General features: G+C 49.3%; 1 protein-coding gene across 1 annotated transcript in view; it reads right to left on the reverse strand.

Moving 5' to 3' along the window:
- Positions 1-26,526, reverse strand: part of LOC144267449 (uncharacterized) — a 111,229-nt gene extending 84,703 nt beyond the window's left edge. Inside the window, exons 1-3 of the mRNA XM_077821431.1 lie at positions 26,295-26,526; positions 17,142-17,199; positions 16,321-16,447 (exon numbers count right to left, since the gene is read on the reverse strand). Coding sequence (XP_077677557.1) covers positions 16,321-16,447; positions 17,142-17,183 — 169 coding nt within the window. The 5' untranslated portion in view covers positions 17,184-17,199; positions 26,295-26,526. The remainder of the gene's footprint in view (positions 1-16,320; positions 16,448-17,141; positions 17,200-26,294) is intronic.
- Between the last annotated feature and the right edge of the window lie 1,194 nt (positions 26,527-27,720).

Here is a 27,720-nt window from a genome sequence, read left to right on the forward strand (position 1 = left end):
GTGATGAGGTCCGGCAATGCCCTGAATCTCTCCAATGGCAGGAACACTATGGCAGAGGATGAGTTGAGGACTGCTCCGATGAACTCTATCCTCTGTACCAGAACTAATGGTAAATGACAAAAAAAAAAAATCTACAACAGGCCGAGGCGATGACAAGTGGCTAATAGCATCGTGACATGCCTTTGGACCTGGAGCTGCCTTGGACCAGCCAGTCATCGATGGAAGGGTAGAGCTGGACACCCCAACATCTGAGGTAAGCTGCCACTACCGACATGCACTTGGGTAAATACCTCCCAAATGGGAGTACCACGAACTGATAGCGGTTGGGACCTACCATAAACCAGAGGAAGTGTCTGTGTCCCTTGAAAATGGCGATGTGGAAGTATGCACTTTTCAGATCGAGGGCAGCATACCAGTCTCCTGGGTCCAGGGAGGGGATGACGGATGCCAGGGAGACCATATGGAACCTCAGCTTCATTAGGAAGCGGTTCAAGTCTCGCAGGTCCAGGATATGCCGCAGACTGCCCTTGGCCTTTGGGATTAAAAAGTAATGTGACTAGAACCCCTTGTACTTGTACTCCGGAGGAACGACCTCCACTGCACCTAGCTGCAGTAACCCCTCGTGAGAAGGGTACCTGAAGAGGGACGGGGAGGTGGGGTGGGAAGGAGGGGTAGAAAACAACTGAAGAGTGTAACCCCACACCACCGTATTGAGGACCCATTGGTCTGATGTTATAGATGCCCATGCAGGGAGCAAAGGAGAAAGCCGGTTGGTTAAAATAGGGGAGGGAGGATTCTGGGAACAGTCCCGTATGTTGCCTTTGGGCATACTCTCAAAACGAGCGCTTGCCCGCCTGCTTATTGTGGGTCAAGATTGATTGAGAAGCCTGTGAAGGCTGTTGGCTAGTACGCCACTTGTAGCCTCTGGATTTCTTATGGGGAGGCTCCTGGCGAGGGTGGCTCCCCTGGCCCAGAGGCTGCTGTGGCTTGAACTGCTTGTGGGCAGGGCTGGGAACATACAGGCCCAGCATTTTAAGTGTTGTGCGGGAGTCCTTTAGGCCATGGAGCTTATTGTCCATCTGTTCTGCAAACAGGGCTTGCCCATCAAAGGGAAGGTCCTGCATCGACTGCTGAGCCTCCATGGACAAACCAGAAAGGAGCAGCCAACATGCCTGGTGCATGGCGATGGCCGTGGTTTGGACAGCAGTGTCCGCCACATCCAATGCCACCTGGAATGTCGCCCTGGCCACAATCATGCCCTCCTCCATAATTGCTCTGAACTCCTTCCTAGAAGCCTCAGGAAGAGAGCCCTCGAACTTGGCCATGGCTTGCCACATGTTAAAGTCACAGCATCTCAGGAGGGCTTGATGGTTGGCCACCCTCAACTGGAGACTATAGAACAAATAAACCTTACACCCAAACAAGTCTAGTCTATTGGGAGTCTTTGTTCTTAGGGGTAGACCCGGGTTCACCCTGTGGCTCCCTGTGGTTAGCTGCTTCTAATCACTAGGGAGTCAGGAGTAGGGTGGGTGTACAGGTACTTGTGGCCTTTGGATGGCACAAAGTACTTGTGCTCCACCCCATTGGAGATGGGTGGCAGGGAGGAGGAAGTTTACCACAGGGCATCAGTGATTTTAGAGACCTCTTCATGAAGGGGCAAAGTCACCTTGCCCAGTGCTGTGGAGCAGAGCACATCAAAGAGAGTCTGAAGGCTCCTCTACCTGAAGACCCAGGTTGGCAGTGACCCTCTTCAGTAGTTCCTGGTGCGCTTTAACATCATCTAGAGGAACTGAGGGAGGGGGCCCCGTTATAGCCTTGTCTGGCAATAACAAGGAAGATGCTGGTGCTGTAGGGTTCTCCATAACCATTGGTGGCCCAGCGGCTTACTCCCTCTTGGACCTACAGGGTCCTTGCGCGCGAGTCTTTGTGCACAGGTGGAAGACAGGACAGCTAGTCTCTCTGAGGTTCCAGACACTGACCGGGTAGCCTTGAAGGGCTGGGTGAACTCCCAAAGGTTCCATGGGTACCACGGCGCCGGCCACTGTGCCTGAGGCCATGGGGCCGATTTCAGTGCCGACAGCGTAGCTTGTCCTGGAGCTTGTCCTGCCGTCAGGGAACCTCGCTCTGAACCAGGGCTGGATCCTGAGCGGTTGCTCCCAGGACAGAGTGGAACGGTGGCTCTGTCCTGACTGGTGCCAGTCATTCCTCCTAGAGTTTGATTTGGAGCAGGGTCTTAGGGACTGGTGGTGCTTGATGCATCTGCACCAGCTTGGAGCCAGTGATCTGTGTCTTGCACTTGACTAATCTTACCGGGATGAGGTGTGGGACCTGGAGTCACAATGGGCCTAGTGCCGGGAAGTGCCCGCACACAGTGATGACCTTCTAGGGAATCAATGATGGTCCAAGGAATGGTAATGTCGATCCCTCAACGGGTCCCTGGAGCGGAACCGTGGCCTCGGAGATACCGGGTGCTGGGACCAGTACTCCTGCTGGGGTGGTGGGGGGGAGGAAAGGAGAGAAGAGATAGCCAGCGAGCTGCCTCTTGAGCCTCTCTGCTCATGCACAAGGTCTGGGGACCAAATGTGGCTGCACCGCGTCTGCCTTTTGCAGTCAGAGGTGTGGCGGCTACGGGAGGGCGAGCACTGGCGGGACATCCCCCACAAGAGGGAATGGTGCGGCTGAGGTGGGGACTGAAGCAGTCTGAACGCGAGTTTACCCTGTGACTGGGGAACAGCAGGATCCAGTGTGGGCGGCACCAGGAGGGACGTGATCTCCTTTGCTGCCTACAGGGCTTCTTGCATGGATGGTACCTAGACCTGACGGAAGCCTCTGTCGCTATCCAGGGTAGCTGGCAGGGAGCAGGCTGGGCTCCACCGCTCCACCAGAGCTTGTGCCTGAGATCCCGATGGGGGCGAAGAGTTGCCAGGCATGGGATCTTGCTCACACCCAGTCTTATCCTTCCCCTTGTGGGAGGTTGGAGACCTACCTAGCACTGTCTTCTTGGGCTTCTTGGTCAGAGCCACAGATGGGGACCGGTGCCAACCAGTGGACGGTCCCTGTGGGGACCTGCATACTGAGATCATGGTGCTCGGTGCCCAGCACCAGAGCAACGCTCCGACTCGGCTGAGGGCTGACTCCATAAGGAGCACTCTTAAATGAATATTGCGCTCCTTCTTAGTCCTTGGCTTGAAGGACTTGCACATTTTGCACTTTTCACTAATGTGCCCTTTACCCAAGCAACTCAGACAACTGCTGTGTGGATCACTAATGGGCATGGGCCTCTTGCAGCAATCACAGGGCTTAAAGCCTGGGGCATGCCCCGTCCCGAGGCAAAGTCCCGTTCGGGACCTACGAAGTCCCTAACTATAGCTAAGGGATTTACAAACACTAACAGAAAACTATATACACTAGAATACACGAATTAACTAGTTTGTATGAACAAGCAGCAACAGCAGTAGCTAAAGCAGCAACAGTTCCAGCACTGTCATTGGCAGCAAGAAGGAACTGAGGGTGGGGGGAGCTAGCGGTGCCATATATACTGCGGCATGTGCGTGCCACTCCAGGGGGTGCCAGCGCTGGTCCCCTATGGATACTGCTGAGGGAAAAACTTCTGGCACCAGTGCATGTGGGGAGGACATGCACCTAAGCTGAATGGACATGAGCAAGCACTCAAACTCAGAACTCACTGATCATTAATACAATTGTGTGGGCGCATGTATGGGTTGTAGTAGGAAGAGAGCCTGAGACATAAGCCCTTGTATCAGAGGCCTGGTATAAGGCAGGACCTGCTCACAGAATCTGGCAAGAACAGGGCTGATATTGCAGAAATACACATTCCTAAGAAGTGCTAAGCACAGAGTACTCATGAAAACCCATCCTGATATCAAGTGGTACCAGAACATCCCAATATCAAGGATGGTACAAAAACATTCCCCAAGGATAACAGGAACACACTGACCCCTCCTGAAAGATAAGATCAGGATGACAGTACGTAATAGAGATGATTTGATCAAAGCAACATGTATAAGGCAATACTGGGATCTCAAACTCAAATCACCATGAGGGCCACATGAGGACTAGTACATTGGCCCGAGGGCCGCATCACTGAAATCTTTTCATACAATGATACAAAAGTATAGTCAAAAATGAAGAGTAATATAGTATGCTATTAAAAGTTAATGTATTAACTTTTTAAAAACTGTAATGCAAAAAGTCAGTGCCAATTTTGACAATCATTTCATTTTTGGCCACTTAGTTGGCAGCGTTTTGCATCAACCAGAGCATCAATATTCAGTTTGATATCCTGAGATGAAACCAATCTCAGTGTTGCTTTCAAATGTTCATCAGTGTGCCTTGACCTTAATCTTCATGGAAGAGGAAACAAAACTGTTCATATATATATGTATTTCCAAACATTGCCATTACCCTTGCGGAAGCAGAGAATAACATGGAAAATCTTTCTTGTGAAAGAAACTGGTAGAATTCTGGAATTCCAACATCTGTACACTTCTGCTTCAAAATGGTATCACACTGAAGCTCCAGTAACTCCATCTGTATTTCCTCTGCAACATTGACAATTTTCCACACCATTTGCTGTGGACAAAAGTTAAAATCTTTAAACCGCACATCAAACTGTTTGTGTAAGTTAGAAAGGATATCTGTATATTCTTTCAAGGATTTGGATTCAACTTTTCCTAAGGAATTCAGAGTTGAGAAATGGATCAAACTGCCAGCAGTCAGCTGTTTCCCGCATAAAGTAAGCTTGACTTTGAATGCCGTAACACTGTCGTACATCTGTGTTATAACCTGTTTTCTACCCTGAAGCTTCAAGTTCAGTGCATTCAGGTGATCAGTTACATCTGTTAGAAAAGCAAGGTTGCAGATAAAAGTGGAATCAGCAGGCTGAGGAACCTCCTTGTTTTTCATTTTCATGAAGGAATCAATCTCTTCTCTAAGTCCAAAAAAACACTTCAAAACATTTCCACGACTCAGCCCATCTAACTTGAGTGTGATACAGAAGTTCCCCATATTCACTGTCCCTACTTGCTAGAAAACTGTGATTCAGCCGTCGTGCACGTATAAAATTAATGGTTTTAACAACTACATCCATAACTCCATTTGTTGACTTTTACTACACAGGGCTTTTTGGTGCAAAATGCAATGTATACTGGTGAAGCCAATTCTTGGTATATTGAGGCTGTTCAGTTTGGTCTTCAATAATCCAACCACATCAATGTTTTCAGAGCACATTGATGGCGCACCGTCCAAAGCCAAAGATACAAGTTTGTTCCATGGCAACTCAGCTTTTTCAATGCACTCTTCCAGACTTTAAATATGTCCCGTCCCACTGTGGTACCCTTCAGTGGCATTAAGTCTAGCAATTCTTCAGTTATATTCAAATTACAATCCACACCTCTTATGAACACTGCACACAGTGTAGTATCTGATACATCTGTACTCTTATCAAGAGCAACTGAAAATGCTTTGAAGACTTTTGCCATTTGAATCAATTGTTTTTGCACATTACCGGCCAAATCCACTATCCTGAAGGCAACTGTATTGGCAGACATGCTTATGCCTTCAAAAACTTTCTTCCTATCAGGACATAAAATTTTGCTGGCCCTCAAAAGACATTCTTTTATGAATGGGCCTTCTGTAAAAAGTCATAATGAATTGGCTATCATTTCGCTTATCACAAAATTTGCTCTTACTGAATCTTTGCTAGACTTGTTAATCTCTGAAAAGAAATTTCTTTGCTTGGCAAATGCTGCTTTAAGCTGCTGAACTTTTTCCTCTCCGATTTTTCGGGGAATGCATCATGTTTTCATGGTGCATTGTGTTGTAGGGATTTCCCTACACCCCCCCCTTTGGGGGTGTTTACCCACCGTGAATTTCCCCAACACCCCCCCCACCCAGTTTTATGAACTAGTTACATGCAGTGTTGCCACTTTAGTGCTTGCTTGGAAATCTGAATTGAAATTGAAACATTAATACACACTTTAAAAGCATATTGTGACGGGGCAAGGCCAGATGGCTATAGAAAAGTAATGGGAGATAGATATATTAGCTCCAGGCTAAACAAATCCCTGGTACCAGGTTAAGTGAAATGGAAGCTGCTCCAGGTCAATTAAGACACCTGGGGCCAATTAAGAACTTTCCAGAAGACAGGGAGAATGCTAGGTTGATTGGGACACCTGAAGCCAATCAGGGGTGGCTGAAATTAGTTAAAAGCCTCCCAGTGAGTCAGATGGGTGTGCATGTCAGGAGCTGTGGAAGGAAGTTGTGCTGTTGGAGAGGCTGAGTAGTACACACCATATCAGGCACAAGGAAGGAGGCCCTGAGGTAAGTGTGAAGTGGAGCTTGAGGAAGTGAGGGCTGCTGTGGGGGAAGTAGCCCAGGGAATTGTACATGTCATGTTTCTAAAAGGTCAGCTACCATAGCTGATACTATTAGGGTCCCTGGGCTGGAGCCTGGAGTAGAGGCTAGGCCTGGGCTCCCCCCCCCCCCAACCTTTGCCCCCTGATTAATCACTGAGACTGGGTGACAACAGAGTCTGTGCAAGGAAGGATAACTTCTCCTCACCTCCCTTGCTGGCTTATGATAATGGCTCAGTAGACTGTGACCCTTGTCTCTAGAGAAAGAAGGGTTATGTGGGGGGGTCACAGTGAGCTTCTGAGGCTAGCGAAATCCGCCAGGAAACGCGGGACCCACAGAGGCAAGGACAGAGCTTTGTCACAATATACAGTGTATGGTAAAATAAGTGTATCTGAAAAAGTACAATAGATTTGAAAAGTATAAACATAGACTAGCTTCCTTATGCAGCTGGTGTTTTTATGACCATATCAGTGCATTCATTTTGGTGATGTTGGCCAACCTAATAATTTCAAATTATGATTTGTAAGCAAAGTCTAAATGCACTGTCCCTGACAGCTAGTGATGAGCTGGGGGGAAAGGCTTCAGGACCAGATTGTATTTACATTCACACCTAATCTACCTAGGTATCCAGCAAATAGCGCTGTGTTGCCCAAGTGATAGATTTTGGCTGGGGTTGGGTTACAAATCACTTGAATGCAGGGGGTAAAGAAATGTTGTTATTCTTATGTATGAGTAAAGGGCAGTAGAACTGTACTTAGCCTCTCCTGATTGAGGGCATCCAGAGAGAGTGGGGACAGGTGTTTTGCTTGATGGTCTGCCTGAGTCACAAGTACTATTTGACCTGCCCCTCTCCACTGTTTAAAGACAGAGCTGATTAGGCTCCATAGATAGTCTTTGTTCTGTTAAGTGACCATTACAGCTGAATGACAGGTTTCAGAGTAGCAGCCGTGTTAGTCTGTATCTGCAAAAAGAAAAGGAGGACTTGTGGTATAAGCTTTTGTGAGCTACAGCTCACTTCATCGGATGCATCCTTTGTAGTGAGCTGTAGCTCATGAAAGCTTATGCTCAAATAAATTTGTTAGTCTCTAAGGTGCCACAAGTCCTCCTTTTCTTCTTACTACAGCTGAAATCACTGATAATCAGGTCTAAGTGCTTAGACCCGCTGTGGGACAGTGTTTCTGTGGAAGAGACGGCCCAGTCTGCACTAGCAGTGAGGTTCCCGCACTGAGAGCTCAGCTGAAATCACTGAGAGCTGGGTGGAACCTCAAGAGACCAACTTGCAGAGGTCACAGTGGCAGTTGGCAGCAGAAGGTGATGGCACATGGCCATTGGTAACAAAAGCGATGAAGTGAATGGTGGCACAATGAACAACAGTGGACAGAGTGAACAGTGAGCAGCTGGAGGAAGGAGCAAGATGCCTTCTTGCCCCCCACCTGGGCAGTGAACTCATGTGAAAGCACCTCTGAACTTTGAGTCTCCATTGACCAAAGACAACACCGGTGAGTGTTCATGAGGCTGTTAAGAATGCTAATACTTTCTATTTAGGCAAGAGATACCACACATTACAAACTGGAGGCCAATGTTAAGTGCATTGTCACTTGTTCATCCTGAAGTTGAACACTGGTTCCGAACAAGACCAGCAAATGCTCACTATCTTTCCGCAAGAAACTCAACTGACTGGCTAGACGCATGTGGTGCAACAGTGAAAGACTCAACAGTTGAAAAAGTGAAGATCTCTCTCACCATATTCAAAAAATTTGCATATATGGCTGACGAATGTACCAATGCAAATGGTCATCAAGTATTAAGTCATTGTGTACATTATCTTGATGTCAGTGGTAGGCCAGTACATGCATTTCTAGATGTTCAAGTTATAGAAGACAGATTGGTTGCATCTGTGACAATCCACATCTTAGAAGAGTTACATGCTTGTCAATTTGGACCACAAACAAATGGCTGCTTGTGCATTTGATGGAGCTGCAAACTTCTCTGGAAGACATGGTGGAGCATAAGCTTTGCTCAGAGAAGTGTAACCCTAGTCTCTCCTATACACACTGCAGAGGCCATCTAGAATCATAGAATCATAGAATATCAGGGTTGGAAGGGACCTCAGGAGGTCATCTAGTCCAACCCCCTGCTCAAAAGCAGGACCCATCCCCAATTAAATCATCCCAGCCAGGGCTTTGTCAAGCCTGACCTTAAAAACTTCTAAGGAAGGAGATTCCACCACCTCCCTAGGCAACGCATTCCAGTGTTTCACCACCCTCCTAGTGACAAAGTTTTTCCTAATATCCAACCTAAACCTCCCCCACTGCAACTTGAGACCATTACTCCTTGTCCTGTCCTCTTCCAACACTGAGAATAGTCTAGAACCATCCTCTCTGGAACTACCTCTCAGGTAGTTGAAAGCAGCTATCAAATCCCCCCTCATTCTTCTCTTCTGCAGACTAAACAATCCCAGTTCCCTCAGCCTCTCCTCATAAGTCATGTGTTCCAGACTCCTAATCATTTTTGTTGCCCTTCGCTGGACTCTCTCCAATTTATCCACATCCTTCTTGTAGTGTGGGGCCCAAAACTGGACACAGTACTCCAGATGAGGCCTCACCAATGTCGAATAGAGGGGAATGATCACGTCCCTCGATCTGCTCACTATGCCCCTACTTATACATCCCAAAATGCCATTGGCCTTCTTGGCAACAAGGGCACACTGCTGACTCAGATCCAGCTTCTCGTCCACTGTCACCCCTAGGTCCTTTTCCGCAGAACTGCTGCCTAGCCATTCGGTCCCTAGTCTGTAGCTGTGCATTGGGTTCTTCCGTCCTAAGTGCAGGACCCTGCACTTATCCTTATTGAACCTCATCAGATTTCTTTTGGCCCAATCCTCCAATTTGTCTAGGTCCCTCTGTATCCTATCCCTGCCCTCCAGCGTATCTACCACTCCTCCCAGTTTAGTATCATCCGCAAATTTGCTGAGAGGGCAATCCACACCATCCTCCAGATCATTTATGAAGATATTGAACAAAACTGGCCCCAGGTCCGACCCCTGGGGCACTCCACTTGACACCGGCTGCCAACTAGACATGGAGCCATTGATCACTACCCGTTGAGCCCGACAATCTAGCCAACTTTCTACCCACTTTATAGTGCATTCATCCAGCCCATACTACTTTAACTTGCTGACAAGAATACTGTGGGAGACCGTGTCAAAAGCTTTGCTAAAGTCAAGAAACAATACATCCACTGCTTTCTCTTCATCCACAGAACCAGTAATCTCATCATAGAATGCGATTAGATTAGTCAGGCATGACCTTCCCTTGGTGAATCCATGCTGACTGTTCCTGATCACTTTCCTCTCATGTAAGTGCTTCAGGATTGATTCTTTGAGGACCTGCTCCATGATTTTTCCAGGGACTGAAGTGAGGCTCACTGGCCTGTAGTTCCCAGGATCCTCCTTCTCTTTTTTAAAGATTGGCACTACATTAGCCTTTTTCCAGTCATCCGGGACTTCCCCCATTCGCCACGAGTTTTCAAAGATAATGGCCAATGGCTCTGCAATCACAGCCGCCAGTTCCTTTAGCACTCTCGGATGCAACTTGTCCGGCCCCATGGACTTGTGCACGTCCAGCTTTTCTAAATAGTCTCTAACCACTTCTTTCTCCGCGGAGGGCTGGCCATCTATTCCCCATGTTGTGATGCCCAGCACAGCAGTCTGGGAGCTGACCTTGTTCGTGAAGACAGAGGCAAAAAAAGCATTGAGTACATTAGCTTTTTCCACATCCTCTGTCACTAGATTGCCTCCCTCATTCATTAAGGGGCCCACACTTTCCTTGGCTTTCTTCTTGTTGCCAACATACCTGAAGAAACCCTTCTTGTTACTCTTGACATCTCTTGCTAGCTGCAGCTCCAGGTGCGATTTGGCCCTCCTAATTTCATTCCTACATGCCCGAGCAATATTTTTACTCTTCCCTGGTAATATGTCCAAACTTCCACTTCTTGTAAGCTTCTTTTTTATGCTTAAGATCCGCTAGGATTTCACCGTTAAGCCAAGCTGGTCGCCTGCCATATTTACTATTCTTTCGACACATCGGGATGGTTTGTCCCTGTAACCTCAACAGGGATTCCTTGAAATACAGCCAGCTCTCCTGGAGTCCTTTCCCCTTCATGTTAGTCCCGCAGGGGATTCTACCCATCCGTTCCCTGAGGGAGTCGAAGTCTGCTTTCCTGAAGTCCAGGGTCCGTATCCTGCTGCTTACCTTTCTTCCCTATGTCAGGATCCTGAACTCAACCAACTCATGGTCACTGCCTCCCAGATTCCCATCCACTTTTGCTTCCCCTACTAATTCTTCCCGGTTTGTGAGCAGCAGGTCAAGAAAAGCTCCCCCCCTAGTTGGCTCCTCTAGCACTTGCACCAGGAAATTGTCCCCTACGCAGGCCACGTGTTTGAGACCCCTGAGGTAATAAGTGATAACTAGCCACGTCAGGGGGCAGTAACCACAGTAACTATGTCAGAGGGGCAGTACTTACTTGCTTGTATCGTGGTATAAAGATGTATCTCAGAGGGAGTATCTTTGTCTGGCCTAGGGAGGAACGGAAAGTCCCGCCGTTCACTGAGCCGATCCATTGTTATGGGCATTCATGGATTAGTGGTCCAGTAGAGTCTGCGGCATACTACTACAGTGCTTCGTTGACAAGAAACCTGGCCTGATGCCTTCGTCCCTTAACGGCTCTTGTGGTCATTGGGTGGTTCCCTCGAGGTCTGCAGTGCCAGCTGTCTGCGCAAGGCTGGGGTGGCACACAGAGGGAACACACACACGGCCAAACATCTATCAACATCTAACCACATAGGTGACATGCAAAATTACAAACGTGATGGAATTATGTTCTCAATTGTGTGCCAGGCAGAACTTAAAGTACCGACCCAAGACAAAGGAATGTGGTTCCACCTGCTTGCATGCGTCTCCAAGGTAACTTGAGAGACACTAGAAATCCATTTACAGAAAAGGTAAACAAAGCCACCAGGCTACTAAGGGGAGGAGATAACCACTCAATATCACCGGAGGGAGGAACCAGCATGAAATCTTCGCCAGACCACATCATATCTCTTCCCTGCAGGAGAAAAGGGGGTATGCAGGCATACATTTTAGAAGAATACAAAAAGCTTTACTGAATTATAAAGAGATGGTCAGAGAACCCCTGAGTGATCCTTTTAGTTAAAGAGACATCGAAACCAAGCACTTTGAACTCTGTAAAGGATCAAAGCCAAAGGAGTTGGTCAGCCCTTGCTGGAGAACAGACTTGCTGAGAGACTCCTTTTTGACCAAATGACTCTAGTTTGTTAGATCAGGTTTTAGTCTTAAGAGGGTATAATTTACTTTTGTTTCCCTGTCACCCTATCTTTATTATACTTGATATCACTTAAATCTATGCCTTTTTGATTAATAAACTTGCTTTACTTTTAATATAAACTAACACAGCGCTGTGATTGAAATAAAAGTGGTATATATATTAGGCAGGTATATATATTACAGCACATGAAAAGATGGGAGTTGCCTTACCCAAGTGTGTGTGTGTGGAGGGGGGGGTGTCAGTGTTAACGGGGCCAATTCAATCAAGGTGGAAGTGGCCTATTCCCAACAGCTGACAAGAAGGGGTGAATATCAACAGAGGGAAATTACTTTTTGTAGCGACCCAGCCACTCCCAGTCTTTATTCAGGCCTAATTTGATGGTGTCAAGTTTCCAAATTAATTCCAGTTCTGCAGTTTCCCGTTGAAGTCTGTTTTTGAAGTTTTTTTGTTGAAGAATGGCCACTTTTAAATCTGTTATAGAATGTCCAGGGAGATTGAAGTGCTCTCCTACTGGTTTTTTAATGTTACAATTCTTGATGTTTGATTTGTATCCATTTATTCTTTTGCATAGAGACTGTCTGGTTTGGCCAATGTACATGGAAGAGGGGCATTGCTGGCACATGAGGGCATATACCACATTGCAGGTGAACTAGCCCCTGAGGGTGTGGCTGATGTGGATAGGTCCTACGATGGTGTCCCTTGAATAGATATGCAGACAGAGTTGGCAACGGGGTTTGTTGCAAAGATTGGCTCCTGGGTTAGTATTTTTGTTGTGTGGTATGTAGTTGCTGGTGAGTATTTGCTTCAGGATGGGGGCTGCCTGTAAGCGAGGACTGGCCTGTCTCCCAAGGTCTGTGAGAGTGAGGGATCGTCCTTCAGGATAGGTTGTAGATCCTTGACAATACGCTGGAGACTGCGCTAGTTGGGGGCTGTAGGTGATGGCTAGTGGCATTCTGTTACTTTCTTTGTTGGGCCTGCCCTGTAGTAGGTGACTTCTGGGTACCCTTCTGGCTCTGTCAATCTGTTTCTTTACTTCCCCAGATGGGTACTGTAGTTTTAAGAACACTTGACAGAGATCCTGTAGGTGTTTGTCTCTGTCTGATGGATTGTAGAAAATGTGGTTGTATCTTAGGGCTTGGCTGTAAACAATGGATCATGTGATGTGGTCTGGATGAAAGCTGGAGGCATGTAGGCAAGTATAGCAGTCAGTAGGTTTCGGTATAGGGTGGTGTTTATGTGACCATCGCTTATTTGCACTGTAGTGTCCAGGAAGTGGATCTCTTGGACTTCAATCTCCCTGGACACTCAACAACAGACCTAAAAGTCAAGGAATAACATGGCTACCCCTCTGAAACCTGTCTACAGGGGGACAGTGAAGGAGATGTTCAGGACTGGGGGTGGTGGTGTTGGGGTCACATTGCAAGGAGTAACCCAGGCTGGTGGAAGCCAGAGTGAGCTGTTGCACTGTAAGCATCCTGCTTGTACCAGGGCTCTGAGGCAAAGCAACACAGCAGACACCTAGGGTTACAGGGCAGGCAGTGACAACTCATCCCTGATGTGGGTGGAACTCCAAAGCACCATAATCGGTCATCAGAGACTGCGCCAAAAGCAATCTCAGTGGACTGCCCCAAATCTTTCAATGAAACCTTCCCGTTGTCCCTCTCCCACCAGACCCTCCCCGCTCACTAGAGCAACCATTCCCCAACCGCTTCCCCCTACAACTACCGTAGTGTTCCCCCAATCCTGCCCAACCAACAGCAACACAGCTCCACTCCCTTTTCCTCATTCCGAGTCTCTCATTCCCCCAGCCCATTCCATGGCCACTCCCCAGAAGCTCCAGTCCCAATCTCCCCTCTTCCTCACCCAACCCTCCTTAATTCTCCCTTACCTTCCTCCCACTACTCTCTCCCTCCCTGCACCAGCTCCCTATCATCGCCTCTCCCACTGCTCTCTGCCTGATCTCCTCCCAAGGATTCCTAAACAGGAACTTTGCATTGTCTCTTTCAACAGATGGGCCCATCTGACTGTCACAAGCTCAACACACTTGGGAAGTAATTATAGTAACGTGCCAGCTCCGCTATAGTTAACGTTCAACATTTCTTTCTGTTTAGAGATCTACTATTCTAATTGCTCTAAACTCCACACGCCTACTCCGATTGCCTAGAATTACGTTGCTTATCATGAGGGAGAAGGGCAGAGTTAGTTATCCTCCAGCAAGGCCTACCTCAATTACAAACAGTGAACCAAAGGCTGGGAAACCAGAGCAGGCCTGGCCTTGGCAAAGTAACACACTAGGTATTGGCTGACCAAGTAAGCACATTCCCGACTGGAGAGGATGGTACAAGAACACCCAGAGTTCCCAAGTAACCACATAAACACATTCTTGAGAGATGGTGCAAGAGCACACCAACCCCTTGTAAGATAAGGATGGGATGACAGGATAATGGATGGGGATGTTTTGTTCCAACTAGCAGATACCAGGTGTAGCGCTGATAACTAACCACGTCAGGAGTGTGATACGCAACTTGTTTCTATCAATGTATAAAAGTAGAAGTCATAGGAGGGGCACCTTTGGCCAGCCTAGGGGGCAATGTCCTGGTGCACTGACTGAGCTAGTACCATTGTTACAGGCTTACATAGGTTAGTGTTCCTGTAGCTCCTTCACCACTGAATCAAGTCTGTGGTCTTATGAACAACATCGAGGTCTGCTGAATGAACATGCAGCACTGTCTGCTATTGTAGCTAACATTGGCGCTCCAAGAACAGTACTTGTACTCCAGCAGCAACCACAAACAAATGTGGGGTTATTTGATCAAGAGGTTCCCAAGATACTCCCCCACCCCCAAAAGCAGCTTTTTACAAACTCACCATGCTCTTATAACATTTCCTTGCACCAACCTGGGGCTAAAACTGTGGTTCTCATTGTCCTCCAACTGATCTCAGGCACTTGGTCTTTAACTCAGCTAGCACTGCCTCTTTGGGCAAGCAGTACTGAAAAAGTTTAATAACTAGAGTTTGGAATTTCAGATAAGCAAGAGCCAAACTGTAGAGTTAAAGAGACTGAAATGCACATGGACACCAAGACTAAAGCTCTTTAAGAGCCAGAGTGTTTCCAACAATCAGCTGTCACAGTAATTGTTTGGCTAGAGGCAGCATGCTGTTGCCACTGAAAATAAGCTACACCCATGCATTTGAGTATGAGCCCTACCAGAGACATTTTGCAGACAACATGTATTGTGCATCTTTCTTGGGTTCTGCCCTGATACGAACATTTCTGGGTTAAGAACAATATTTCAAAGTGCGCTAAAATCCACATGCCAAATTTGGCCTGGTCTGCATGTAAAAGATTTGCCAGCATGGTTCTGTTGGTTATGGGAGTGAAAAATCACATCCCCAGCCAACATAGCTATGGCAAAAAAAAGCTCTGTGTAGACACAGTTATAGTGGCAAAAAAGTCCATTAAAATAAATCAAGAAAATTAAAAACCCATAAACTACACGAATGCAGAGTTAAGGTTGTCCAGTGCTGTCTCATGCCCTCCCAGAACGTGGATGATGGCTAAACTTAAACCTCTGAAAACCAGGAAACGAAGAGTTAAAGTACGTCACCCCTGTAACGCAACTTTAACTCTGCCCCTACCCCTAAGCCTAGAGCTTCAAGAGCCACTGAGAATAGTTCAGGAAGGGTGGTACAAATCTTAATAAACTACAAAGGGAAGTAGAGGACCCTCTGTCTCGAAGTCTTCAGGCCAAGACTGGCTGCCTTTCAGGAAGATCATTTAGTCAGACACAAGGTATTCAGCTCAATACCATAGTAACTGGATGAAATTCTATGGTCTGTGTTACACAGAAGGTCAGACTATATAACCTAATAAGGACCCTCTGTCCTTAAAGTCCATTAATCTACAATAGATACGAGAAAGGACTGAGAGAACGTCATTGTTTGTGTTGTGCTCCAGAGAGTTGAACACCAGCATTTATCTGCATGTACTCCAGCTGTGTGCACTGTGTCAGCTGTAGCTGTAATTAAATGAGGGATTAGTTGGAGCCCTTGGCAGAGCTGTGACTGTGATATGAAGAGAGGTGCATGTGAATCTTGACAGACAAGTTTGCTGAATATTGTAGGTTGTGTCAGTAAAGGCACACAAACTGTGTTCTTGCCATGGGGATTGTCAGCAGTCTGGTACCATACATGTTAACTGTCACCCAGGCTTAGTGAGGAATAAGTGAAGACAATGACTCAGAAGGAATCCTGAGTGCAAGGGCAAAGGGGTGGTAACTTTTTGCTAGTCTGAGATGCTTTGTGTGCAGTAGGCTCAGTGTTTAACTGTAGCCTGGGGTAGGTAGCTTCTGTCTGCTACAATGGAAATAAACCCAAGTTTTCCCTTAGCAAAGAGAAGATGTTAGACTTTGTGCTACCCTGTCATGTGCTCTGTTCCCAAAGTGTTCTGTAGTGGGGAGGGCAGAGCATTAGCATGTGTGTCACTGGCATGTCGGGCTGTTGCTGAAACAGGGCGGAGTTGAGGTTGCATTGTGGGGACGATGTGAACCTTAACTCTTCATTTCCCCTTCTAATATCTGAGGGGACAGGAATCCTTACCCAGCGAGGTCACGTTCTCATAGTTCTCCTGCATGACGTCTCTGTGGAGGGCTCTCTGAGCAGGGTCCAGCAGAGACCACTCCTCCTTGGTGAAATACACAGCAACCTCCTTGAATGTCACCGACCCCTGAAAGAGCAAGAGCCCCCCACTCAGTACCTGCTGCCCCAGAGGCAGTCCTACTAGTTATGGGGGAGCAGGGCCAGGAAAATGGAAGCTCTGGGTGGTACAGACACCACAGTCCCCACCCCCAAACTGCTCAGAGAAGCCAGAAGGCATCATAGTGAGGAGAGAAAGAGAGAGCCCCTCATCCCTCCCAGCACACAGAGGGGGTAGGATCCTCACATTCATCACATACCTACTAGCCATAGCATCAGGAGATGGATCCTGCTGGAGGCTCTAAGGACAGCCCTACGGTAAGAATCCCAACATCCTCCCCATTGGCAGCAGCTGGATATGGGGGATGGGGCATCTCCCCTTAGCCTCACTGGTGGGTGCTGACTTCATATCTCTTAACAGCCTATGGCTGGTAGGTTCATGCTCCAGCACTGGAAATCTGGTACGTTTTCCCAGCCCTGTCCAGGGGGTTGTTTCCTGTTTCACAAAAGAGGTAATTTCCACCCCTGGCCCCCATGGGTCTGTTTCTAGAATATAGGCCCAGGGTAAACTAGTCCCAGCAGGTTTGTCACACCTTATCCCCATTCCTTTCTATACCCGGGAAATTTCCTGGCCCCTGCAACCTCTAGATCAAACCCCCAAGAATTTCCCACCTCCTAAATATTTACTGTCTCTCTTCCTCCAGTATCTCCCTGACAATCCCTACCTGGACTGGCTCGACAGCAGCCATTTCTTTTCCCTGTTCCATGGGAGGATGAGACCATCTAGAGGAAAACATAGACGTTACTCTGCAGCCTGTCAGGCAAAGAAGGGCAACTAGGGAGATCCAGAACCAGCTTTAGTTAATTTCACATCAAGTTCTCCTCCACCCCCCCAGGCTCTCTCTTTGTAGACAGATGTTCTAGACTCTGCCATGCACAAGTGGTTTTTGACAGTCTCATGTGACATTCTTAGAAGAAAATGAGGGAAATGTGAAATTACTACAAGGTGGGTGCATAACTAGTTGAAAGACCGTACTCGAGTTATTATCAATGGTTTGCTGCCAAATTAGAAGTTCATATCTAGTGGGGTCCCCCACAGGCATCTGTCCTGGGTGTGAAACTATTCAGTATTTTCATTGAAGACTTAGATAAGGGAGTGGTGAGTCTTATTATAAAATTTGTGGATGACACCAAGCTGGGAGGGGTTGCAAGCAATTCAGAGGATGGGATTAGAATTCAAAATGACCTTTACAAATTATTGAATTTGTTTAAAATTAACAACACGAATTTCAGTAAAGACTCACGCAAAGTACTACTTTTAGGAAGGAAAAATCAGGTAATAACAACTGGCTAGACAGTAGTCCTGCTGAAAAGGATTTGAAAGTCATAATGGATCATAAACTGAATGAGTCAATGTGATGAAGTTGCAAAAAAGGCTAATATTCTGTAGTGTGCCTACTGGATGGACTCTCATGTGTAAGACACCAGAGGTAATGTCCCAGTTCATTCAACACTGGTGAGACTTCAGCTAGAGTACTGTGTCCAATTATGGGTGCCACACATACAAACGTTATGAACAAACTGGAGAGAGTCCAAAGGAGAACAACAAAAATGTTCAAAGTTTTAGAAAACCTGATTTATGGGGAAAGGTTAATTAACTGGGCATGTTTAGTCTTGAGAAAAGACAGCTGAAATGGGATGAAATAGTCTTCAAATATCTAAGTGGCTGCTTCTGCATTGGTGGCTCTAGTCACCAACTGGATATAGACAGTCACTCACACCCAGGTTATGGCTGTTTATTGTCTTCCCCAAGGAAAAAAGTGTACAAAAAGAAACACCAACAATAATCTGGTCAGAGGCTTAGACTGGGGCACTCTGGCCCCCAGTAGCTTTCTGATCCAGGAGAGGAGGGGTCTTCATAGGGCTGGCTGATCGGCCAGCCACTTTGATTATCAGAGCGTATCCTCTCCCTTGGCTGCCCCCCTCTCCATAGAGCTGAGCTCACCTTTATATTCCATCTGAGAGTGGGAGACAATCATGAGGTGCTGGTCAGCTTTGTCAGCAGATGCCCAGCACCTGTCTGTTGGCCTTCTCTCTGGGGCAGAGGCAGCTGCTCCCTCTTTCTCTCATCTCCCCTGGGCTATTGCAGGACCAGCTCAGCCTGTTATTCTGCTTTAAAGAGGATGGTGATTCTCAAGGTTCCCTCCCCACTCTGAACTCTAGGGTACAGATGTGGGGACCCACATGAAATACCGCCAAGCTTATTTTTACCAGCTTAGGTTAAAAACTTTTCCAAGGTACAAACTTTGCCTTGTTCTTGAACAGTATGCTGCCACCACCAAGTGATTTAGAGAAAGAACAGGGAAAGGACCACCGTAGCACAGCATGGTCAGTTTGCAGGTGGAAACACCGTCCCCAAACGTATAGGCGTAGCTTTTCCAGAGTGCAGACAATGGCTTAATATTCCTTTTCACTGATTGACCAGTGGCTTTCCCTCTCAGACAGCTTCTTGCTGAGAAACACGACAGGATGGAATTCTTGATTCGGTCCTTGCTGCATTAAAACTGCTCCCACACCATGCTGGGATGAATCTGTGGTTACTAGGAACGGTTTGTCAAAGTCTGTGGCCCTTAACACAGGGTCAGACATGAGTGTCGCTTTAAGCTAGTTAAAGGTCTTCTGACACTCTTCAGTCTACTGAACTGCATTTGGCTATTTCTTTTTGGTTAGGTCTGTCAGCGGGGTGGCGATTTGGCTGTATTGCGGTACAAAAAGCTTGTAATATCCGGCCAAGCCTAAGAAGGATTGGACCTGTTTCTTTGACTTTGGGACAGGCCACTTTTGGATAGCATCCACTTTGGCCTGTAGTGGGTTGATAGTTCCTTGACCCACCTGGTGTCCAAGGTAAGTCACTCTGTTTAGGCCTATTTGACACTTCTTAGCCTTAACAGTTAGTCCTACCTCCCTTATGCGCTCGAAGACTTTTTGTAGATGTTCCAGGTGTTCTGCCCAGGAATCCAAAAATATGGCCACATCGTCAAGGTAGGCAACTGCATATTCTCCCAATCCTTCTAGGAGACCGTCTACAAGTTTTTGGAAGGTGGCAGGTGCATTCCGCAGCCCAAAAGCGAAATTAAATTAAACATTAAATTCATACAGCCCAACATGTGTGATGAAGGCTGACCTTTCCTTGGCAGATTCATCTAGCGGTACCTGCCAGGACCCCTTGGTTAAGTCCAAGGTAGAGATGAACTGGGCCCATCCCAGTTTCTCCAATAGTTCATCTGTGCGTGGTATTGGATAGTTGTTGGGGCAAGTTACAGCATTTAGCTTACGGCAGTCCATGCAAAAAAGTATCTCCCCATCTGGTTTGGGAACTAGAATCACTGGAGATGCCCACACACTGCCAGAGGGGCGGATTACACCCATCGGTAGCATATCCTGGATCTCCCGTTCTATAGCAGTTTTAGCTTGAGGAGACACCCAGTAACGTTGGGCTCTAATTGGGTGAACATTACCTGTGTCAATGGAGTGGTATGCCCATTCAGTCAGTCTTGGGGTGGCTGAGAACATCGGCGTGTGGCTAGGGCACAGCTCCTTGATCTGCTGTCGCTGCATACGCCCAAGGGTCATGGAGAGGTTCACCTCTTCCACATTACCAGCACTTTTCCCTTCGTAGTAGACACCTTCAGGCCACTCAGCGTCATCTCCTCCCTGGCTGTAAACTGACAAACCTTTAAGTCTCTGGAATAAAAGGGCTTTAAAGAATTAATATGGTACACCTTAGGCTTTCGGTTGGAGGTGGGGAATGCTGTGAGATAATTAACAACTCCCAGGCGCTGTTGGACTGTGAATGGCCCTTCCCACGATGCTTCCATTTTATGAGCCTGGAGCACCTTTAAGACCATGACCTGGTCCCCTACTTTGAAGGAACGCTCTCTGGCATGTTTATCATATCAGGCTTTTTACTCTTTTTGAGCATATTTTAGGTTTTCTTTAGCAAGGGCTAGAGAGGTTCGGAGGGTGTTTTGTAGGTTGGTTACAAAGTCCAGAATGTTAGTTCCTGGAGAAGGTGTAAAAACCCTCCCATTGCTGCTTCACCAACTGTAATGGCCCCTTAACCTCATGGCCATATACAAGTTCAAATGGTGAAAACCGTAAACTGGGATGTGGTACAGCTCTGTAGGCAAAGAGCAACTGCTGCAACACTAGGTCCCAATCATTGGAGTGCTCATTTATGAATTTACATGTCATGGCCCTCAGAGTTCCATTAAACTTCTCCACCAGGCCATTTGTTTACCCAGGTGGTAAGGGGTGGCAGCCAAGTGATTCATCCCATGAGCTTCCCAAAGGCTTTCCATGGTTCCTGCCAGGAAATTAGTTCCTGCATCTGTAAGGATGTTGGAGGGCCAGCTTCCCTGGCAAAAATGTCTGTCAGTGCCTGGCACACACTTTTAGCCCTGGTGTTGCTTAGAGCTACTACTTCTGGCCATCTGGTAGCAAAATCCATGAAAGTCATTATATGTACTGCTTTCCTCTGGGTGTCTTTTTCGGAAAAGGACCCAGAAGATCCACAGCTACTCACTGAAATGGAACCTCAATGATGGGGAGTGGCTGGAGAGAGGCTCTGACCTGGTCTTGGGGTTTTCCCACTCTTGGGCACACCTCACAAGACCAGACATAGGTAGAAACATCCTTGCCCATTCCCTCCCAGTGGAATGACCCCCCCAAACGGTCTTTGGTCCTGTTCACCTCAGCATGGCCACTAAGGTGATCATGGGCTAAGCTCAAGAGCTTTACCCAGTACTTAGTTGGAACTACCAACTGTCTCTGAGGATGCCAGTCTTCCTGGTGTCCACCAAAAAGAGTTTCCTTGTATAAAAGCCCTCTTTCTACAACAAACCTAGATTGATTAGAAGAGCTGAGAGGCACTGGGTTGCTCAGTGCCGCCGTCCAAGCTCTCTGGAGGCTTTCATCTGCTTCCTGTTCGGTCTGGAACTGTTCCCTTGATGCTGGAGACATCAGTTCCTCATTGGATTGTGGACCTGGGCTTGGTCCCTCTGGAAGCGATGCAGGTGACAGGGCTGTTTCTGTTGACTGTGAACCACTTTCCTCTGGTGCACTATGTTGGGGTTCAGGCTCCAGCTGAGCCTCTTGTGTAGGGTTATCTGTTGCTACTGATGCAGGTTCGGTGGGGCCCTCTGGTGTTGGTGTTGCAAGCACTGGATTCAGTGCTGGCAATGGTTCTGGTGCTGGTTGTTCTGCTCGTTCCAGTTCTGGGACTGGCTCTGTCTGGGTCTCTGTGACTGGATCCACTACTGCTGTTGCAGACGTTGGCATGGGGTCCGGTTCCATCATCTCTGACTGGGTCCTGGTAGAAGTCTCCGGAACAGAGCTAGGTGTCACAGCTTGCTTAGCCTGGCTGCGGGTGACCATTCCCACCCTCTTGGCTAGCTTTATATGGTTGGCCAAGTCTTCCCCCAACAGCATGGGGAAGGGATAATCATCATAGACTGCAAAAGTCCATGTTCCTGACCAGCCCTTGTACTGGACCAGCAACTTGGCTGTAGGCAAGTCAAATGAGTTTGACTTGAAGGGTTGAATTGTCACTTGGACCTCTGGGTCAAATGAATTGGGGTCCACTAAGGAAGCATGGATAGCAGACACTTGTCCCTCCATGCTGTAACCTTCTTCCTACCCACACTCACAGATTCCCTCCACTCGGAGGGTATCTGGGAGGCATCTGGGCCTGAGGACCTCTGGTGTAATTGTGGTGCAATGAACTGTAATCTATTGGGGTTCTTGGGGCAGTTGGCCTTTACATGCCCCGGCTCGTTACATTAAAAACATCACCCAGCTGACTGGTCACTGGGGCAAGGTGGGTTGCTGGAGAATGGTGTGGAGGGATGATAAGGTGTCTGGGGTTTTTCTTGGGGTGTAGTCAGGGCTTTGGGTTGCCCCCAGTAGTAGGGCAATGTTTGGGACCGGGTATCTCCCCTGGCCTTGCCTGCCGCCCCTGTGCACCACCCCCAAGTGTCCCACTGCTCCCATGCGCCTCCCCCCTGCCGCTCCACCCTGCCTCTGCTCCGCTGACTCCGGGCATCAACTGCGGCCACAGGGTCCTAGTGACCCTCATCCACTAGTGCCAGGGCAGGCTGCCTTGACCCTTCCCTTTTCCGGTGGGACCCTCCACCAGCAGAGGGGGCCTCCCTGCCCGCAGTCATGGCTCCTGCCCCAAGCTGGAGAAAGGGCCCATTCCTCACCCCTTGGTGAGGCTACAGTGAGGAGGGAAGGAGGCCAAACGTGATGTCAGCCCATCCCCCCCACCCACCGCAGGGAAGGCTAGGGGGCTTTGTGGACCTGAGGGACCCTAGGTGCATGTGCAGCAACACTGGTGTGAGGTGAGCGTGCTGCTGGGTGGGAGAGGGGGGCCCCTCCCCCAGAGCTTGCTGCTGCCAGCAGGGGGAGTCCTCCTCTCTTGCCCCAGCCTCGGGGCAGCCTGCCTGCACCCCAAACTCCTCATCCCTCGCCTCACCCCAGAGCCCTCACCCTCAGCACCCCAACCCTCTGCCCTAGCCCTCACCCCCCACATCTCTGCCCTCTGCCCTAGCCCTGAGCCCCCCAAACCACTCATTCCCAGCTAGAGCCCTCCCCCCTGCATCCCAACCCTCTGCCCTAGCCCCTCCCACAGCCCAAACCTCTCATCACCAGCCCCACCCCAGAACCCTCACATTTTTACATTATTTTAAAATATATATATATTACAAGCAGGTGTGTGTGTGGGGGGGACTTGGACCTTTTCTGGGCATCACCAAAAAATTATACAAACCTGCCACCCCTGCCCACAGGGAGGGTGCAGATCTTATTTGCCTCCATGTTAATCTGGAATTACTCCTTGTCCTTCCCTGCAGTGACTCTAGATTAATATTGGTCTCAATGAGACCAGGAACAAAGCTCAGAAGGGAGGAGGCCAGAACCCTTTTAGGCAGATCACTGTGTGGGGCCTGTGGAGGGCTAGCTATAGTACCCTTGTCTTTCAGGTAATTGCCTCACAGAGAAAATTACTGCCTTGCCCTGAGACAATTAACCTGTTATAGTGAGATCACTAAAATAGCGGGGCAAAGATTGGGCTAATGAGGTGATTAGCAAAATAAAGGGAAGACTATATAATTAGGAAGAACAGGATGTACCAGGAAGCTCAGTGAGAGTGGGGTGTAATAGAGTGGGCTGGGTGGAAGGCTCCTCCTGGCACATGCTGGTACTATGTTCTGCAGTGCTGGGAATATAAAGATTAAAGATCCCCATAGGGAAAAGAAACAGCCTGTGTGTATATTGCAAGAGACAATCCAAATGGGTCAGGCAGTGCAGCACAGCGCATAGCTAACAGAGCGCCCTGTGACACAGGGCAACCCCTTTCCCACCTTCCTCACTCCGCATCGGAGAGAAGGACTCTGAACAACAGTTTTCCATCCAAAACCACAAGTTCTTGCAGTTTTCACAGAGGGAGAGAAGCAAAATCTGTGGTAATTTCACATTAGTGTTTGGTAAATGGATAGAAAGTTACCAGCCCCTGCCCGCCGGCCATTCACACATGCAGCTGGGAGCCCTGGGTAATGCTTCCCTAACAGAAGGATGGCATGGAGGAGCCAAAATATTTAAGACATTTCCTTGGCCTGTCCCTGGAAAATAATGGCCACTGACCCACCCCAGAGGTAGCTGCACCTCAGAGCTGGGGGAAGCAATCCCACATGGGGGATGGGGATACTTCTGGTCACAGAGTCAGTCAGCTGGCTCTGGGGACAGCTACACTGGCTGCTCATGGAGCAGCTCTGCAGCCAGCCGATCCAGCAGCCCCGCAGCCAGCTGCACTGGCCACTGCTCAGACGGCCCCAGGCACGTAGCCCTGGGGACCACCCGAGCAGCGGCCAGTGGAGCTGGCCCCAAAGACAACCTGAGCAGTGGTCCCCAGGTAGCCAGTGCAGCCGCTGCTGGCGGCGATTCCCCAGGCGGCTGGAGTAGGCACTTCCCCAGGCAGCCCCCCTGGCAGCTTTGCCCAGGCGGCCGGTGCAGCCGCTGCCAGCAGCGGTGCCCAGGAGGCTGGAGTAGCTACTTCCCCGGATGGCCAGTGCAGCTGCTACTGCCGGTGGCCCCTGGCAGCAGGTGCTATGGCTGGCCCTGGCCCCCACCAGCAATAGCCCCCAGGGTGACCGTCCCCCAGCAGCGGCCCCCTGGGATGCCTCCCCCAGCAACGGCCCCTCCAGACTCCCCCGGGGTGACCGTCTCCCAGCAGCAGCCCCAGCACTCCTCCAGACACCCCCCCCCCAGCAGCAGCCCCAGGCCTAGCAGCAACCCCCTTAAGATTTTGTCACAGGTATTTTTAGTAATAGTCATGGCAGGTCAAGGGCCCATGAATGTGTGTGTATAGCCCAAGACCTGTCCATGACTTTTACTAAAAATACCTGTGACTAAATCGTAGCCAAATAGTGGAAATGGCTGACTCTGAGATTTGATATCAGTGTTCAGTAATTAAAGAGAAAAGGGTGGAAATCTGAGGAATTTTGGATCAATCTTCATAAGTTAGAGAGGAAAGTAGGAGAATGTGAGGTTTTTATATCAACAGTTGATAATAGAGATAAAATCTGAGTGAATTTCTTATCAATATTTGATAAAGAGAGAGAACAGGGGAAACATTTCCAGGGATTTTATATCAATAATCAAGAACGAGAAGAAAGGGCAAAAACTGAGATTTTATGTTAACATTTTGTAATTAGAAACAAGGGATAATCTCCAAGCATAATACATTAGCAATAGAGAATTAGAGAGAAAATGGGGCAGAGTTTAGGATACTTTTTTATCTCAGTCCTTGAGAATTGGGGAGGAAAAGGGTTAAAAACAAAATATCTGACAATAGAAGAGGAAAGCACCAAGCTCTGGGGGATATTTAATAATTAGAGGGAAAGTTTGAGAGGACTGTGTATGGAAGTTCAATAACCACAGAAAAAGTGCATCCGATGAAGTGAGCTGTAGCTCAGGAAAGCTTATGCTCAAATAAATCTATTAGTCTCTAAGGTGCCACAAGTCCTCCTTTTCTTTTCACAGAAAAAGTAGTTTCCTGCCACCATTCACCTGGGCAGCAGAGAGCCCTTTGCAAAGCTGTTTGGAGATGTATGTGGAGCAGGCAGGCTCCTGGCCCTGGGGAGGGGGCAGAGACAGGGGAAGGTGCATTGGGTGGATGAGGGGGAGGGGCAGCAGCTGGGAGCCGATATTTCAGTGGAGAAACTTGCTCCTGCCTCCCATTGCTGTGTCCCTTCCAAGCCCTGTTAATGGCAAAAAATGGCCACCCTCTCCCCACCCCTGAGGCACTGTGTCTCAGGCTCTCCCACCGCTACCCACCAACCCCCCTCCCATTTGGGGAATGACTCAGGGCAACAATTTCCCACCTAAGCGAGGGCAAAGGGCCGCAGATAAAATGGGTGGGGATATGGCCCAACTCGGATGAGAATTTAAACGGACGTTTGAAGAGGAGAGAGAAAATGGGGCAAAATCGGTCAGAGGCGCGAGAGCAGGGGGTCTGCCTGGAGCCCTTCCCCCACCACCTGCCCTTCTCCCCGGGCACGGCCTGCCTGCGGGCAGAGCTCAGTCCACTCCGTTGCGCCCTCTCTCCCCCTTCCCCTCAACGCTGCTTATTTTCCTCTCCCCTCACCCCGCGGGGCCCGCTCTCTTTCCCCGCCCCGCTCCGCCCCACTTTAAGGGCCCTGCGGATCCGAGCTGGGTGCAAAGCCAGGGCAGTGGCTTCACTGAGGCTAACCCAGCTCCGACCTTGCCCGCGGGGGCACGAACACTTACCGGGCCGCGAGCTCCCAGAGCCAGACACTCACCCACCTGCCGCTCCCAGCGCTGTCCCCGAGGCCTCTCCGCTGGAGTCTCCGGCTCAGGGGCTGGCGTCGGCAGAGCCCGAGGCGAGTTCCCGCTGGAGAAACGCCAGGCTGGGGCACAGGAGGCTTTAATGCAGGTCCCCGACCCGGGGAAGCAGCAGCGGCTTAGCCCAGGCTCCCAGATCACACGGAAGCAGCAGCGTCCTGGGCAGAGCTACGCAGTATCGAGCTGTCTTTGTCCTCTCCGGCTCCTGCTCTCAGCTGCTGCAGCCCCTTCCTGTGCCCTCAGCACCAGCCCGGATGTAGCAGCGCTGACTGGGCCAGGGGGCTCTCTCCGGCTGGTGGCCCAAGACAAGAAAAAGGGCACCGTTAAGGAGACCACGGAGGAGGGTCTAAGCTGCAAGCAGCCATGAACTATAAAACTACGTCTCTAGGTGCCTATCTTTAAATTAATGTATATGCTCGGTTGTGAATTAAGGTTGAAATATACAGTCATATGCTATACCAGAGGTGGGCAAACTCCGGCCCGGCCCCTGAGCTCCTGGCCGGGGAAGCTAGCCCCCTGCCCCTCCCGCGCTGTCCCCACTCCCGGCAGCCTCACTTCGCCCCCGGCGCAATGCTCTGGGCGGCGGGCTGTGAGCTCCTGGGGCAGCGCAGCCGCAGATCCTGGCCTGACCCGGTGCTCTGTGCTGCGCGGCGGCGCCGGCTCTAGCGCCGCCGGCCACTGGTGTTCCGGACAGCGCGGGCAGGGGGCAGGGAACGGGGGGTTGGATAGAGGGCAGAGGAGTTCGGAGGGGTGCTCGGAGGGCGGGGATGTGGATAGGGGTCGGGGCGGGAACAGGGAGTTGAATAGGGGCAGGGGTCCTGGGAGGCAGTCAGGAAGGGGGGATTGGATGGGGCGGAGGTTCCGGGGGCAGTCAAGGGACAGGGAGAAGGGGTGATTGGATGGGGCAGGAGTCCCAGGGGGGCAGTCAGGAAGGAGAGGGGGGTTGGATGGGGCAGTTGGGGCGGTCAGGGGACAGGGAGCGGGGGTGTATGGATGGGGCGCTCTGGGGGTCCGTCAGGGAACGGGGGGGTTGGATGAGGCAGGAGTCCGGGGGGGGCGGCGGCGGGCCATGACCCCCTCCCCTAACCAGCCCTCCATACAATTTCTGAAACCCGATGCAGCCCTTGGGCCAAAAAGTTTGCTCGCTCCTGATCTATACTGTATCTTATCATAAAATTCTTCTAAAAAGCCTGTCAGGGGTAAGCATACTTCAGAGTTAGACCTTACAGCAGGGGTTCTCAAACTGGGGGTTGCAAAATTATTACATGGGGGGGGCATGAGCTGTCAGCCTCCACCCCAAACCCCGCTTTGCGCCCAGCATTTATAATGGTGTTAAATATAGAAAAAAGTGTTTTTAATTTATGGGGGGGGGGGAAGGGGGGT

Source organism: Eretmochelys imbricata, chromosome 7 (genome assembly GCF_965152235.1).
Source record: "Eretmochelys imbricata isolate rEreImb1 chromosome 7, rEreImb1.hap1, whole genome shotgun sequence".
Lineage (NCBI taxonomy): Eukaryota > Metazoa > Chordata > Testudines > Cheloniidae > Eretmochelys > Eretmochelys imbricata.